Source organism: Octopus sinensis, unplaced genomic scaffold, assembly GCF_006345805.1.
Source record: "Octopus sinensis unplaced genomic scaffold, ASM634580v1 Contig13910, whole genome shotgun sequence".
NCBI classification, from domain to species: Eukaryota; Metazoa; Mollusca; class Cephalopoda; order Octopoda; family Octopodidae; genus Octopus; species Octopus sinensis.
The window spans coordinates 179,456-198,186 of record NW_021833059.1 but is presented as its reverse complement, the minus strand read 5'-3'; the positions used below and the strand labels follow the sequence as shown (position 1 = coordinate 198,186).

The 18,731-nt window shown below is 32.3% G+C and overlaps 1 protein-coding gene across 1 annotated transcript; it reads left to right on the top strand.

Moving 5' to 3' along the window:
- The first annotated feature begins 13,122 nt into the window (after positions 1-13,122).
- LOC115229932 (general transcription factor II-I repeat domain-containing protein 2A-like) lies at positions 13,123-18,685 on the top strand. The gene is made up of 4 exons (XM_029800193.1): positions 13,123-13,236; positions 15,395-15,419; positions 16,667-17,127; positions 18,641-18,685. The coding sequence occupies exons 1-4, from the start codon at positions 13,123-13,125 to the stop codon at positions 18,683-18,685; spliced, it is 645 nt and encodes a 214-aa protein (XP_029656053.1).
- The last annotated feature ends 46 nt before the right edge of the window (positions 18,686-18,731 follow it).

Genomic DNA, 18,731 nt, shown 5'->3' with positions numbered 1-18,731 from the left:
AGTTTTGGCATATTTAACAGAGTTTAAATGGGCATGTCTTTTCGAATATCATTCATTTGAAATATTTATTGACGATTAAGCAACGATCCCAACTTTTCTGCCTGTCAAGCAGTTATTTAAGTAGTTTCTGATAATTTTTGATATCATGCCGAACGATCTTTTGACGATATTTTGTATGTCACTGTATGTTTTTGCAGATTTATACATTCCGAATAATTATGTCTTTTTCTTTAAAAGTTGTATGATTTGCAATGTAGCGAGATCGCAAATGATTTAATTTTAACAAATTAAAAAAACTTCATTTGATATATTTAAGTAAATTAAATTTTTTCAGTTTTTTTGGATTTGAATTTTCGATTTTATAAAAAAAGCTCATAAATATATGTTTTTCAAAAAAAACTACAAAATTTAAAATATTTTATTTCACGTTAGTAATAAATTTGAGACATATTTGTAATATTGTCTTATTGTAAATTTGTAATAAGAAGCGTTTAAATTGATATATTGTTCAACTAGTTGCTTTTATTCTAAATTCGTGATTAAGGTAAACTTGTTCTGAAATATAATTCCAGTGCTCCATTTTCTCCTCAATTTGTCTGAATTTAGAGGACTCAGCTAAAAATTCATTTGATTGATTGAAATTACATTGATCCTTCTATTAATAAACATATCTGAAAAATTGGGCTATTAATTTGTTGGGTTATCGTGGATTTGAATCCCATCGCCTTCGTTTTTATGACTTTAATGGTGATTAAATATATTATAATGCACTATTTTTATCTGAAAATATTAAAAATCACCCAAAAATAATATTTTTAATTATTACTTAAAATTGTTCAATTTAGTTTGCAGATCTAGGAAAATTCCCAATCAAAAAATTTTTTATAGTAAAATAAATCAAAAAATCAAATTATTTCATATTTAGACATTTAATATACCGATAAAAAAACAGCCTTGCAAAAACTAAAAAAAAATTAATTAAGAGAAGACCAATCAACGTCATCAAACTTGACATTAAAGATCTCGGCGGAAGAGCGCACCAGAGCGTGAAAAATCCAAAGAATCCAAATCAATCAAAATAGAAAACCTGCGGGAACTTCTTAGGACATAATTGATTTTCGGGATATAAAGATAATTTTTGAGAATGAAATAATCAGGATGGGAATCAATATTTCCGAGTTTATCATACAGATGGAGGATTGGTCGTGGATCTGAGCACAAAAAACTTCGAGATCAGCAGTAGAAAAAAGCTTCAGATCGGGTAAAAGGCCTCAAAACTCAATAAAAATGTGAAATGTGTTCTTCAGAAGCACTTGTTTTTGATTATCCATTTTAGCTAGGTTTTATAAAAAGGATAAAGACGACCAATTACATGTTTAGAAACTCCCCATGTGCAAGTGTTATAAATAAAAACTGAAATGACAAAATCTTTACATATCCTGAGACTAGTATTTAATCCTATTTTTCTTATGTGAAACCATATAACCGATATTTTTTTCATGCACTCATAGGAAAGATCTTCCTGCGAGTAACATTTTCAGAGTCTCCTAAAAGCGAGTCCACCTTTTTTCTCCTTCTCCGTGATTCGTCGGATCTTCGATCAGTACGTGTGAGCTATGTAAGCTCCGTTTTGTCGGGATTAACGAATAAAATTCATTTCGAAGAATATACCAAATTCTTTTAGTATTCTCACAAAGTCCAGATCTTTTGCATAAATCATCATAACATCACAAATCTCTCTTAGTACGCTGAAATAAAGTAAAAAACTAAGAAGACCGGGGATAGTGAATCCCCTTGTGAAACTCAATGTTAAATCCGAAAAAAGTCGGAGACACATTCGCCAATTTGGATAACAAGATGAGTGTTTTGCACAAGCAGGAGAAGAAAACTTTTAGAACTTCCATAAGTTTTCACTGTGTATTGAATCAAACGTACTGGACATATCAATGCCAAGTATTGCGATATATTTATTGTATTTTAGACATAGGGCACAGTACCATCTGTGTCCCCACATTACACTGCCTGTCTGAAAACTACTTTGACCGGAAAATGAAATTTGTTTTTTTATATAGTGTAATGCAATGAGAAATAGTGCTTGGTGAATGAAAGTTAGTAAATTATTACTCTAAAGTTGCGAACGGAACCCTTGGCTTTCCTGGTCTTTGTAATGCTATTAGCCATGCTTTTCCCTGATAGATTGTCCTCCACGAGAGACCAATTCAAAATATTTGTCAAGATTTTAGCTAGTTCCTTTGGGGCGTATTTTAAAAGTTTTGTTAGGATTTTTCAGTTTCTAATGGACTGCAGAGTTTCCAATACACTTATTAGGTTTGTCAATTTGGATTTAGCAGGTTTCAATGTGTAGTCAGTTTAAGTAAAGACGTTGAATAGAGAATCAAAGTCCAAGGCTGGAATGCTAGCTTTGCATTTCATAATTTCAGAAATTTGTATTTCTGCTTCTTTTCTGACAAAAGATTTTTGTAAATTCATATTTTTTTGATTTAAGGTAAACTTGTATTTTCCGTTTGTAGTCTGAGTTCTTTTTGTATTAGAAAAAATCGAACAATTTTTTGACTACTTTGTCCTCAATTTTTGTGTTGTTCTTCAAGCCCTAGCATTCCAACAACAACAGAAAGTAAGAAAAAGAGAGTGAGTTGTATACACTAATAAGAATAAAATAGAATTTATCCAACTCTCCTGTGCTTGTTGAACCTCGCAATCCAGTTAAAGAATATATATTTATAATGGAAAGCACCGAGTCAAATTTATTTCCGAATTTGATTTACAACACTGTAAGATGGTCCCAACTTTTGGAACACAGTTCGTCAGGTCCTGATAAACTGCGAATCCAAATCATAATGAGGCAAGAAGGTAGAACCACTCTATGGTGGGGAAATTTAAGAGTGTAAATAAAAATATAAGTTATGAAGAATCATCAGTTTCAGAATTAAAAATCATCATTGATCGAGTGGGTTCACCCTTTCGGGATCTCGAATCTGATGTTTAATTTCATCATTACTGAAATATTAATAATTCTGTTTTAAATAATTCATCACTACTTTAATAAAAACAACAAAAACTAAAACGAACAAAAAACGTGTTAAATAATTTATTACCTATTTCTAAATAAAGTACTATTTTGTAATATATCAAAAAATCGTATTTTTGTAAATTAAATAAATAAAAATCATAGACCATAATGACATTTTAAATCATTTTCTCCAGAAATGAAGCACAAAATTTAGAAGACATTACAAAATCATAAATTTTATAATTTTTTTTTTTTAATTTTTTTTTTTTTTTTAAAAGCCAATGTTATAAAAGAAAATATAAGTTAATTAAGGTTGCTTAAGAGCAGAAAGGATAGCGTGGCTATTACCTCTGACAACGGTTGTTGAAAGGCGTTGAAACAGCCATTCGGTCTCCCTTCTATCTTTCGTCTGAACCGAGATCAGGGATCCAAGTTTCCTAATAAAAGAGATTGATTCCGGACCGAAGACTCCAGATGACTCCACAATAATCGGTTGCACTATGAACCTGTCCTTGAGCTCTGAATATTTTAATTTTTTAATTTTTTCGTAGTTCTGTGAAGCATATCCTGGAGAGGAGGCTGAGGCGATCAGGTTTGTCTCTGAGTAGGTGTCGGTGCAAGCGCAGTCCCAAACAAGGCACTTCCCGTTGGTGTACGGGAAAATTGTTATCCCATCAGGTCTTTTTCCGTCTGTGCGGATGAGACCAGGAGGCTCCAGCTGTGCCGGGAAACCAGCTGCATGCAAAGCGTTCTTGACAATTAGGTTCATTGCGTGATGTCTTGGAAACCGGCCTGCACTGCGTCTGCATGAGAGAGCGTGCCGTCCGAATTCGTCAACGGAAGCCCGCACTACAGCGGTGCTGGCGACAGATCTTCATGCAAAGGCGTAAGGAGATTGCAATTCGCAATGTCTCGTCGTCCAGTTTGTTTCCGACTGAAGGGATAGGACATGCATTGAGCCACGCTCCGGATTGTTTTTGTGAAGCGCTTCTAAGGCATGCAAGACGAGATTGATCAGAGACCTCTTCCAAGTGGTAGTAAATTGACATAGAATACAGGTCGTCCCAACATCTCTGTGAGAATGAGTTAGCAGGTGTCTTGAGGCCTTTGTTCGACCAAATTTCGATTGCCATCTGATACCAGGAGGATGCGTTGCGTTCAGTGGAAAGGGGGAGAACAGCAACCACCAGTGAGTCACACGACAATCGAGAAGAGAGGAAAGCGGGTAATGCAATATCTGCTGGGGACCGGAGACCAATGCCTCCGAATCGTATTGGAAGCGTGGCTTGGGTCCACGAGGCTTCGTCAAAACGAATGTTGCAGAGATTTTCGGCACTGTGTTTCAGCCCTGTTTCCAGTTCTTTGAGAAGTTCAGGGTTTATAAAGCAGGGGGCAGAGCGGAGAACGTGTTGTAGCTTGGGGAGTGATATGAAGTTTTTCAACAAGAAAAACCCTTCGTGAGCGTCCAGGATGGATAGCCTGCTTGACATGAGCTCAAAAGTGGATAATTTTCCGGACAGTATTTTCTCGATTCCTTCCGAGAAAATGGGAGATCCTAAGACTTCAAGCGACCCTTTCCTGGTTATAATATGTGACATGGTTTGCGCGATACCTATGGTTTGCGCGTTACCTGACGTGACCTTGAAGCTTAACTTAATGTCAATATTGTAATTAATATTAAACTTCAAAGAATAATAACTTGTTAATTATTTTTTAAGTCTGGACATTGGCACAATCGAAATTTCGCTCATCGAATTTTTTATCTATTAAATTTAAATGTTTAAACTACCTCAACGCGATTGTTCGATAAAATACTGATACGTCAATGACCGTTAAAATCCATTTAAAATTTTATTTATAGTAGAAAAACTTTCAGATCTATAAGATCTATCTGAAATCTTTCATTTGGGCAAGATGCAAAGACATGGTTATTTATATCTCCAATCTAAGATTTAAAAAAGTTAAAACTTTTAAGGGTCGCGCAAATTTACAAATTTCACAGTTTCGAATGACTTTTCGAATAATCTCGTTTTTAACTGTGAAATATCGTTGTCGACATTCATATTCAATTTTGTTAACTCCTCCATGCGAGAAGTCATGCAAACTTTTAGCAACGATCTCCATTTCGGGTTCATTGTCTAGACAAATCACTAGCTTGTGATCTGAATTCGCACATTTAAGATACAATCTATACATTTACAATTGTATGATACCTTTCATTAATTACAGTAAAATTTTCAATTTTCTTAACTAGTCTATATTTTTTTTGCTTTGTAAGATATTCAGGAAATTTATCCTGTAAAGCATCTTTTAAAATTTGATATTCCAAACTATTCTTTACATAACCTTTGTACGAGGACATTGCTGCAAATATACTTGCACGCTAGAAATAATTCAAGAAATTTAGGTTTTCCACCAAAAAAAAATTAATTTCTGATAATTAAATTCCTATAAATATAATTTTTTGTCAAAATGAGAGAGTCTTTAGCTAATTTAGTAAATTATTAAATGATAAGAATGAGTCGCGGTCTAATTAAAAGATTTATAATTTAATCCCATCAATGTCATAATTATACATTTCAAGGTCACGTCAGGTATCGCGCAAACCATAGGTATCGCGCAAACCATGTCACATAATACCACCCGGTAAGATTGAGTGATATTTTTCCACTATAGTCGCGAAATCTTCCTCGTTGGCGTTGAGGTTTATGATCTCACATTTTGAAGGGTTCAACTGTAATCCAATTTTGTTCAGACTTACAGCGATTGATTCTATATCCAAGATGACTTGGTGAGCAGGACCACCAATAGTAATGTCATCCAGATACCAAACGTTGAGCGGTGATTTTACGGCGTGTGCTGTTGGGTTAACGCCCAAGAGTAATGGACCAAGGGGGTCACCTTGTTGGACCCCAGAGGAGGACAAGATCGTGTGTCCGTCTATCATTAGTTCAGGTGTGCAACCGTAGCACATGCTGGCCATCGGAGTAATGGAATGTTATGTTTGCTGCATTCTTTAAGGAAGTATGAGCGGTCGATGCAATTAAAAGCATTTTTCATGTCCAATTTTATAATAAAAAAATTTTATTTATAAAAGTCAATATAATATATCATAAAATACTAATTAACCCGACTGACTCTAGTGGGCATAATGATCCACTTCTTCACGTATAAGCCGTGTCTGAGACATTCGAACCGACTAAGCCGTTTTCAAACCCCCAATCTATTCCTTAGTCAATCTGGTCGTGCCTGAGACATCCAAACTCTCCACAAACACGTTTCTAAGTAAACAAAGAAGAACCTTATTCAGATATTTCCTGTAAATGGTGTAAATCACATTTATATATAAATATACTTCCTTCCTATATCCATTACGTACAAAAATCAAATGCTTTATTATATAATTTTTAAAGTAATTATATTTAATTAAAAGTAGTTTAATTAGATTTAATTAATGATTAATTAATTACAAATCGATTTTAAAAATATTTCCTATTGTGGTGGTTTGTTGTTGTTTCTTTTTAAGAGCTTATTCTATTTAATATAATAATTATTATATTATTTTAGTAAAATGATATTCGGAACCCCCATTTTAACAACCCAAAATAACACAGAAAATAATATCTCCACTCAAAATATGGAGCTCGATTTCCCTTCGGTCAGTCCCTTCCCAGTTGACCAATCCCCGAATGGCTCCTCACTGGACTATCACCCCACGTGTCTAACAGTATTCCCACCAGTCGAATTGTGTTTTGAAACCCTCATGGCAATGCCCGAATATCACGGAAAATCAATAGAAGTATTCCTTTGATCTTACCGCCTAAGGAAATAAGGGTACTTTTGTCGAAGTGGTCGCAGTTTTTTTAGGCCTTTTAAAAAATCTAATAATTTTTGAGGTGGAATATATTATATTTTATTTAAGTCGCTCTATCAATAATTTAAAATATTATTAAATTTTTTACTAATTATTTTCTAATTTTTTTAATATTATGGCGAGCATGTACCTAATATTGATATAAACTGGCACTATAGGTCACATGGAAAATTCTGTTGTGGACTTATGCAACATCAAATTCCGACAGCTCCCAATAAGTAAGGAGGATGCAGTGCATTTTCTGCAAAATGTGGATATCCTTTCAAAATCACGTATATGTCCGAAGGGACATCAGATGGAATTAGTCTTGGGACCGAAGCTCAATTGGAAATGCTCAAGAGTTGGTTGTAGAGTCCAATGTTCTATTAAAAAAGGTATAATTTCTCTCAAATAATTCTAGATACCTGGTTAGAGAATTGTAGATTGCCATTTGAGGATGTCATCGCCTACATATACTTATGGAGTTACGATAGGCATACCTTCAAATGGCTTCATCACGAATACAATTGGGGTGAACATACATATGTCGATTGGGCTATGTTTTTACGTGAAGTCTGTGTGGACGCACTTGTTAAAAGATCTGACGGCAAAATTGGTATTATTAATGTTTATTTCAGGTGGTCCTGGTATGATTGTGGAGGTAGACGAGAGTATGTTTTCCAAACGGAAAAACAACTCTGGAAGAGTTTTACCAAAACAGTGGGTCTTCGGTGGTATTTGTCGAGCCACCAAACAGTGTTTTCTGCAACCAGTCGCGGATAGGAGCAGAGAAACACTGCTCAGTCTAGTAATTCGATATGTCGAGGTGGGAAGCATTATTTATAGTGACTGCTGGAAAGGTTAGCATTATTTGATTAACATTTAGGGTATTCAACTGATCAATTGGTTGAAAACGGCTACACACACGAAACCGTTAACCATAAGTAAGGAAATATAATATATTCAGAAAATTCTTTGTGGATCCAACGACGGGAGTGCACACCCAGACAGTAGAACGAATGTGGGGAAGTGCAAAATGCAAGAATAAAGCTCAAAGAGGAGCTGTAAGACATCATCTGGGATCTTATTTCGCAGGTTTTTTTAGTTAGTTATTTTTTCAGAATTTATGTGGCGAAAACAAATACAGAACTATAAGGAATCTTTTGCACAGATTGTAAAAGACATAAATTCCTTCTACAGTCCTGGAATTTGGATGCCGCGTACTAAAAATGACTAAATTGGTTAAATAAATTTTTAAATAATTTTAATAACCATTTAAATTATTGATAGAGGGTTATAAATTAAATAATCTATTTTTCACTAAAAAAATTAATTAATTTTAATTATCTTCTAAAAAAACTGCGACCACTTCGACAAAAGTACCGAAATAAGATATGAGGATTACCTTGCCAACAGAACTCACCCAATTTTTCCCGCCAAATATATTTTTGGTATTTATTGTAATTAAGTGGGAAGGTCAGCCAAAGAATTGTATATTCGGGAGGAATCCCTTCAAAGCAGAACACCCATTTGTGAAGTCACCAGTTATATCACTGACTAGTCAGGAGGAGAGAGGACAGTATAGACCAGGTTGTGGGAGTGTGGAGAAGGGGGAGATGACACGTCGGTTGTTGAGTGAGGGTTGTGAGTGAGTGTATTAGAAATGGGGGAGTGTCCTCCTGAGTTGGAGGAGAGGTTGGGCACATTGGGAGATGGCTTGGATAAGTTGGGTGCTCAGTTCATGTGTTCTGCCTATTCAAAATTTAATGGAAAATCTTCTTTGGGTTATAAATTGGTATTTTTTTGAGTTTTTATCAACTTAGGATAATTCGAATGAGGGGAGGATTTGTTCTCGTAGATTCTAGAATGTTGAAGATGACGCTTAAATATAATGTGTGTTTATATAATTTGGATTATATTTATTATTAATAATTTTGTGTTGTTTATTTTATTATTATAATTGGAGTATAATAGACTGTTCTGATATGTTGTGTCAATAAACGTTGGGTCACTCACTTATAGTTGATTTATTAGTATTTATGAGTATCAATGTACTTTCATAGGTAGGTCAATATAAAACATTGTGGTGCACATTGTTGTCAACTATTCTTTTTCCCTTTTTTGAACAGTGTGAATTGTCGGGATATGCTGCCGTGGGCTTAAAATCCAGGGAATTCCTTCATTTCAAAGAAACTGGGATAATGTTTATTGTTCATATATATTTGAAAGTACCCGCTTACACGTCGACCAGTCTAAGTTTACTTAATTTAGTCTCGGATATCAAAAAGATTAGAAAATTGATAAAATTAAACGATTAAATGTACCAGATTGAAATCAAAAGAATACATTTTCTGAAAAAATAAAAAAGCGGATTAAAGAAATAATATCGTAAGATTTCAAAATAAGTAAAAGAAACAGATTAAAGGAATAAAATCAAAAATATCTCAAAAATGATGAAATTTCAAATAACTTAATCATTAAAAGAAACTACATCCAATATATTCTTGTAAATCCAATTAAACAAAAAAAGTAATAAAAAGTAAAATAAAAACAAATACAACAAACTAAATCTACTTAAACAATCGTTGATTAAAAATACATTTTATTTATATTAATAAATACAAAATATAATTTGGTCAACAAACTAAAAGTTCATTTATATCTCAGTTCATGAAGCTATTTAAATGTAGACCAGGTGATCACCACACGTCTCTTTTATGAAAAAAACTTTACGAAAAATAAAAAGTGAAAACAAGTTTGTAGAAAACTTTGCTTCAAGCAAAAAAGAAAAATCATTCTAATTAGATAATTTAAAATGAAATTGACATTTATTGAATACGTTTATTCAAATCATTGCATAAATTTTCCCGACCCAATCAGGCAAAGTAAAGTTGTCTCAATTTTAATGAAATTGCTGTCATCTTATATTGAAAGATCCGGAAATTTCCAACAAAGACAAGAATAAAACTCTAAACATAAAAGGTATTAAAATTTACAGATGAATCGGCTGATTAGTATTGATCAAAATATCATTGATATATTCATCCAAAACATATGGTTCAGAAGCACCAACAGATTTTTCTATTCATTAAATTATTCAAAAATATGACATATTTTAATCATTTTATTTTGCTAAGATCGTCAAATATCTAGTTCTGGCAACTGTTCACTACTACTTACAAATTATTGGTTATATTTTGAAATTCGTCATTTCTCAAATTCTCCGAAAAACGCATTTTATTAAAGAATTTTGAAGGTTGACCGACTGTCGTTGGCATTTCCTTTGCGAATAGAATGATTCTAGGTAAAGACACACGACTGGGATGTCGTACATGCAGTCGTGAATTCACAAAGATTGGCAGATTCCTCGTTAGTCTATGTGAACAATATATGGCAATGTGACAATGTATTAATATTGTATTCACTGCCAATGGTCTACTTAAGAATAGATTTGAAGGATCTCTTGAACGCTTATGAAACCCTTGGAGTCAAGGATCTATTGATGCCGGACCATTTAGTGGACTCCAACCTAAAATGTCGATGGTCATTTGATTGTAATTAAACAACTTTATTGTGCTCAATTGGACTGGAAGTAGTTATTTTATTATAAAAAAGGTTTAGCGTTATTTTAATTAAAAATGGTATCTTCAAAAACTCAATCCTTATGCTACGTAAAAATGACGGTGAATACCAAAATCTTGTAAATGCACTACTACTAAACCACATAAAAACTAAATCCGGAAATACAAACTTATTTAAAAAAGCGAATCAATATACAGTAAAGTCTCTCGAATCTGCCAAGATTTTTGTTAATAAATCCGCCATGTTTCTCAATTTTGAATAATTTTTTATTTAATTTTACTGGTAAATAATTAATTTATCAACACGTTTTTATTGTCGATTATTGCTTTCATGAAACGTAACTACACGATAAAAAAACAAACAAAAGTTACCATTTTAAAGTTCATTGAATCGAATATTGAATTATTCCATAAAAATTTCAGAAATTTATTTCCAAAAAATATAATCTACCTATTTCTCGTAGATCTATTGATCACCTGAGAAATAAGAGAGAAAATGTGTTGAACAACGTAAGATTTGACATTTCTTGCAAAGAATATGTAAAGTTTAGTGAAATCAATAATGATATGATTTTTGGATTAATTCAATAGATGCTAAAGGAGCCATTTTGAACGATAAAATTATTACTGAGAAAGCCAAAATATTTGCTTCGATTCAATTATTTTAAAGGAAGCAAGGGGTGGCTTTGTAAAATTAAAAAGAGGAATCGTTTAATGCAGTGGTTCGCAAACTGAAGTGCGCGTAAAATGTGTGAAAATCTATTTAATTTTCGGATCAACATAAAAAATTATTAATTCTAATTATAGTAAAAATCATAATTGGATTAAATAATTATTTATAAAATATAACTCCACACTACTAGTTTTTCTTATGAGTTTACGTTTTAACAAAATTCGAAAATAGAACGATAATTATCTAAACCAGGGGTTCTCAACCTTTTTAGCTCAAGGGCCAAATCGATAATTAAGATTAGCTTCGCGGGCCGCACAAAAAATATTTTAATATATTTTTATATTTTCCAAGCCGGTAACTCGCTTGCAATCCGGAGTGCAGCCACTGCTGATGCGTAATGAGTTTTAGACTCTTTTTTTCTTTTTTTAATTTCCATTTTTTTATAAAGAAATAAAAGCTAAAAAAATCTACAAAAGGCGTTGTATCTAAAAAGAAAGTACTATTTGTTTATTAAGTTTTTGAAATCGGAATAAGTAAAGTCGAAGAAGTTCGTGAAAGCTGACTCAAGTGATTATCCGTGAGCTTGTTACGATATTTATTTTGTATTCGAATCATTTTACTAAATATTGATTCGCATAAATATGTAGATTTAAACATTGATATATTCATATATGCATTGTGTGTTATATTTTTGAATTTGTCTTGAGGAATTAATTCGTAAAAATTAATAATAGACGCATTTTTGAACAATGCCGCCAGTAAATTAATGAGTTCTAGTTGAATTTTGCAGACGCATCCTTAATTTCCACGCTGAATAAAGTTGCGAATATTTTCATTAAAGGAAGGAATTCTTTAAAATTCTAAAAATTAAATTTATATAAATGTACCCCAAAACGTGCATCAAATTGATCAATGAAATCACCAATTATGGATATGTTTAACCTTAAGAATGAATAATTAAATTTAAACATTATTAAAAAATTAAAAAAGTTAGTTACTCTAGAGGGGCCGCAAAAAAAATCCTGGGGGCCACATGCGGCCCCGGGGGCCGCATTTGAGAACCGCTGATCTAAACTATGGATTTTATTTCGTGATTAAAAACGGCGTGAGACATCCACAGTGTATTATTTGCCACAAGATTCTTTGCCCTGAACACATGAAGCCTTCATTACTTTCTCGATATCAAGTTTCTAATAATCCCGAAACTATCGGAAAACCAAATATTTGAACAAAAAAGATAATATTCGGAATTTAATATCGGATCGCAAAAGACCAAAAAACCACATACAATTGTGGAGAATCTGATTATACCGTGCATTAAGGACATTTTTGAATTTTTTCTCGGTAATAAATTGGAGTATATTGTTTGAAAAAATCCATATTCAAATGATACAATCAATATAAGAATACGATTTTAAAAAATAATAAAGTTAAAAAGTTTAAAAAATAAATTGTAAGGTGAATTTTTTTAACTTTATTTTTTTTATTATTTCAACAAATTATTATTTTACTTAAACTTTTTTGTATGCCACGCACGTCTAAGCCTCTTCTAACTAAAGAACATTAATTGTCAACGAATTTCCTAAAGAATTTCAATTAAATAATAACAATGACTTATTTTATAAACTATGTTTAACGACAGTGAAGTGCTTAAAAAGTCATTTTGTTAACCTCCACTGGTTGTCCAAAAAACATAAAAGATCTACACCAATTTTTGCTGGCATACTATAATTTTTGGCAATAAAAGAAATAAACTATCTCATTAATAAATTGTCTGATGCCTAACAAAGTTTTCATAAAAAATAATGAATAGTACAACATTATAAAATCTATATTCGAAGGACAAGACCTCAACATCTCAGCTTCTCGGAAGTACAAACTAAAAAAGAAGCCTAAAAAATTCGTTTTAATAGACGGAAAGCTCAATCTTCAAAATTCTTTATCTAATCACAAACTTGTTATTGCCTCAACCAACACATAGGAGATGGGGACAATTGCAGAAGAGATCCACGACGCTAACCATTGTGGACACAATTCACTAGAAGAATTGTGTGGAAAACGATTTTGTTTTGTTAAAAGAGATGTTATTCGTCAGGTGGTATGAGACTGCGATGAATGCCAGTCTGCAGTCCCGCTAAAACAATATGACGACGTAAGTCATATTTTTGCGGATGTACCGAATGAGAGATTTCAGATTTATCTGATTAACCTAAAAAGGTATAAAATTGTGTTATTCCCAAGGTTTGAAAATGACAATGATCAATTTTCTTGGTTATTGACTGTGATTGACGTCTATTCGAGATTTGCATTCACCATGATCTTTCTCTCGATAATTTTAAGAACTCTGCCGGATTTTTGTTCAAGTTTAAAAAAAGACCCATTCCGTCTGAGAAAATTGCATGGGCAAATGAAAACTGATAAAAAAAGTTGACATCGAAAGATTTTTAAATGAATTTCAAAATTTATGCAAGCCTATACTCCCAATGAAATTTATAACCTTGATAAAACAGGGATTTTCTACAAACTAATTCCATCTAAAATATTTGCAAGACTCAGTTTGGACTTGCAATCAGACAATGATACGGAGTTCAAGAATGACCATATAAGAAAACTCTGTCAAGAGTACAAACTTGTTCAAATTCATGGACGACCCAACAATCCCCAGAGTCAGGGCATAGTTGAAAGATTTAATCAGACAATCACAAGAAGTTTATCTAAATTGATGGCTTCGGATGATAAAAAAGAGTGGATATAACACATTCGAAAAGCTGTGTTTTGTACAATCGGAAAGTTTTAAAAAATCTTTATCCTAATCTTTTTCATGTCAATTGCGTCGCCCATATTTTATATAATTGTTCAATGGAGGTCAGAAAATGACTCATTACTTAAATAAAAAGTGCTGCTTTTAAAAAATTTTGCCCGAATTATTGCCAAAAACTATCAAATAAAAAATTTATTGATCTAATTAAACTACTATGTAACGACAGCAAGTCCAAATGAAAGATTCCAGGCGGATCTTATTGATGTTAGAAGATATAAAGATTTTAACCAGGAATGCGCAAGTGCGGCCGTGAGTCGATGAATGTGCGGGCGTGGGCAGGTCATCGAGCAACTAATCTTAAATATAATGCTCATAGTGTTAATTAATCAAGAAAAACCCTAAATAATAATTAAAAATATTCATATTAAATAAATCCAATGCTTATTGTGCCATGAGATTGTGAAAACTATAAAACGGTACATTGCTAAACAACATTTTCAAAGACATTTAGACCACCTAGTTGTCAAGTCCAAGTGTTCAAGAGAAGATTCCGTCGAAAATTTGAAATACAAATTAAGACAACAAAAAAATGTTTAAAAACTTTTTTAAATGTGACAAATGCAAGAGTTAAAGCATCCTTTCGAGTTGCTCATATCCTTGGATCTGCTGAAAAACCTTTTTCAGACGGCGAACTTGTGAAAAGATGTATCATGGAATCAGTTAAATGCATTGATCCCGACAAGGAGCATAACTTTGAAGCAATTCCACTTTCACGTGACACAATTCAGCGCCGACAGTTTCATATTGCCGAGCATCTTAATCATAGATTCTCAACCGCGGCCCGATTAAAATTATAAAAATATATTAAATATTTTTTGTTTTTATATTAAATATTTTGTACATTAATGTTTAAATAATATTGTTTGTGATGTCTGACAAACGTGTTAAACGAAGTAGAAAAATTATTCATGAAAATCGTGCATTTAACCCCGAATGTAAGGAAAATTTTTTCGTTTTTGAAGAAAATGGTAACGCACATTGCCTAATTTGTCATTCTGTCATACAATGTCTTAAGAAATATAATGTCGAGAGGCATTATTCGAAACATTCTTCTGAATATGATTCACTTCAAGGTGAATCAAGAAAAATAAAATTTCAATCTCGGAAATCAAATCGCAAACTACAAACAAATTTGTTAAAATAGCCCCACTTATCAAGATAGATTTGAATCCTTCAAAAATGTTATGATTATTTTTGCCCAAAAATAACAACTAAATGATAATAAATAATTGAGATTTTTGAAGATTATTATTACTAGTTGAGTTGTGCGTTCAAAATGATAAAAATGAATTTAAGAAAGGGCAAGCCACCAATTAAAATCTTAATAAACATGAAAATACGAAAAAATAGGGTTTTGGAAAATATCCAAAAAGTATTAAATCGTTAGCATTAAAAAGATTAAATTACTGTCAAAATAAAACCAATTATATTACAGAATATCGAATACTATAAGAAATTCTGTAAGTCAACAATATATTTAATCGATTTTAATACATATATTAACCATTAATATACAAGAATAAAAAGTGATAAATAAAAGTGATAAAGCACAACAACAAACAAATAAAATTATTAAGAGAACAAAATTTGTTGAATCCACAACAAAACCATTGTAAGTTGCAACGTGGTTATCTAATTACATTAGGTTTACCAGATATTTTATTATAATATAATCAAAGTTATTTATAAACAAATAATTAAATATATAAATAACAAGTTTGAAAAATTTGTAAAAGTCTCAAACCCTCATTTGAAAGAACAATTTTCATCTCATAAAAATGAAAAACCGTTTTTAAAAATATTTAAAAAAATAAGAAAAGAGGTGACCAGAAGGGTAACAGAAGCAGAAAATTCTTACCCCAGCTTTAGTACTAAGGGAATTACGGAAAACGATTGATGATCTACAGAACTAAAGGGCGAGTGACTGCGATCAATCGACTCATCGAAAACCATGCACGTGTACTTTTTCGTAACTAGATTTTTTTTATAATTTAAACCAGTGATTCTCAAGTGCGGCCCCTAGGATTTAATTTGCGGCCCCTAGGTTTTATAAATGTTTTATTTTTTAATTTAATATTTTTAAATTTTATGAATAAAAAAATGTCACGTTTTTTATTTGTTGTTGTGATGTCTGATTCTAAACGTTGTCGAAAACTTTCCGAGGAAAATAGGATTTTTCAACACATCTGGGAAGAAAAATATTTCATTATTGAGATCAATGGAAAGGCTCTTTGCCTAATATGCCATTCTATTATTGCAACTCTAAAAACGTATACAATCGAACGGCACTACCGTTTCCACTCTATTCTTTATGACAAATTCACTGGTGTTTCTCGGACGAAAAAACTAAAACAAATGAAAGAAGATTATTTAAAACGATCATTTACTTTCAAAAGTGGCACATATTCGTCTAATATTAACCTGGCATCATACAAAATTAGTTACCTATTGGCTAAAAATATGAAGCCTTATTCTGATGGCGAATTATATAAAACGGCAATCGAAATATTTGCATCGGAATGTTGTTCGCCCGCTGTTTTCGATATTGCACACAAGTTACCTCTAAGTAACGATACTGTTACTAGAAGAGTCAGTGATATATCTGATAATCTGATTAACGAACTTTTACAGTATGCAAATTGTTTTGTAATTTTTAGAATTTGTAAAGATTTTCAATATTATTCTTTTGCGCTTGATTGTTCCAAAGATATTTCAGATATCGAACAATTAGTAGTGTTTATAAGGGGAGTAACATCTGACTTTCGAGTATACGAAGAATTTTTTTCATTGAATTCACTTCACGGAGAAACTAAAGGAACACAGATTTTTTCTCCAATTGTGAAATTAATTGAAGATTATCAACTGGATCCAAAAAAATTAGTTTCAATTTCAACTGATGGAGCCCCTTATATGATTGGCAGTAAAACTGGTTTTCGTGGACGTATGAATAAATGGAGGTGTGATAATAACTGGACTCCAGTATTATGGCATCATTGCATTATTCATCAGGAAAACCTAATTTCCAAAAATATTAAAATGGAAAATGTTTCTGAAGTAGTGATAAAAATTGTCAATTGGATTCGGGCGAACGCCTTGAATCACCGAAAATTTAAAACATTTTTAACTGAAACCGATTCGGATTATGGCGATGTCCTTCTTTTCTCAGTAGTAAGATGGTTAAGCCGTAGCTCTTGTCTCAAAAGGTTAATTTCTTTTATTTTTATATTTAGATTTTATCAACTTCTCCCTGAAATTATTTTATTCACTGAAAATAAAGTGGACAATGCATTATTGAAAGACAATAGATGGGTAGCAGATTTAGCATTTTATGTGGATCTATCGGTGCATCTGTCTGCCCTAAATGTCGAACTACAAGGGGAAAATAAGCTAAATTATCAAATTTATGGATATATAAATGCCTTCGTTAAGAAATTAATTTTATGGAAAGCGCAGATATCAAATAATGATTACACACATTTTCCTTATTTGTCAGAAAATTCCGAAAGTGGCTCAACTGATAAATATTTAAAAATAATTGAAGATTTAAATTTGCAATTGATGCAAGATTTCAGGTTTTTAGTATTTAATTTAAGCTGACAGAGCTTTAAAGAAGGTGCAAATTCAATGAGATTATTTGCATCTCCATTAATTATGAAAAGTGAGGAGGTTTCCGGGATTTACCAACTGGAATTGATTGATTTGCAAAATGATGTTGAACTGAAAAGTTTGTTCAACAACATTTCAATAATTGACTTTTATTCGAGAATTCCAGAGAACCGATTTCCGAATTTAGTCAATAATGCAAAGAAAAATTTAGCAATGTTTGGATCAACATATGTCTGCGAATCGACATTTAGTAAACTCGTTCGAATTAAAACAAAGTTTCGCAGCAGATTGACTGATACTCATCTGAGTGATTTGTTACGTACTTCAACAAGTAGAATTAAACCTAATTTTGATTATTTGGTTAATAAATAATTCTTAAAAATTATTTGCGGCCCCTGTAAATTTTTTTTTTTAATTTGCGGCCCCTGAGCAAAAAAGCTTGAGAATCACTGATTTAAACAATAAAAAAATTTCCAAGATTGTACCAATTTTCGTGTCCTGTTTCCGGGAAGCCAACCTGTTGTCTGGCCTGGATTTTATTATTTGGAAGTCTGTCGAAAAATTACTCAATGTTACCTTATCTAGAGACAAACTTACTCGTGCACTGTTACCTCTATGATTTGCTGCCGGTTAAGAACTGGACGTATCTCGAGACATTCCAGTTTGAACAACGTCGTCAAACGGGGCTTTAATGCCGCAGGCTTTCCTTTGGTTCTGGACTCCACTGGTCTTAATCGCGGAGACTGCAATCGTGTGGACGGGATGACGGTCTTCCCATTCAGCGGAGGGAAGTGTCTCGTATGGAATGTAACCTGTGCGGACATTTTTGCTCCGGGGACCGTTACTCAATAAAATTTGATATTTCGAACATGATAAATGAACTTGATAGTTGCATATTACTTAATCTGGTCAATACAACAACAACGACTACAACATCAAAAACACCTACAAAAGTGGCAAAAACGACTAATTTACAATACACAAATTCATATTCAAATATCTAACAAGCACCTAGAGAAGTATTCATATCAAACACGTGTCTATAACTAACCTTCCTTAAATATGTTTTCAAAAGGTAATCACTGAGAACAAACAGCACCATATGAACATTTATGTTTAGGACACAAATGGAAACACAGTACTCTACCAAATAATAGAAAAAATAA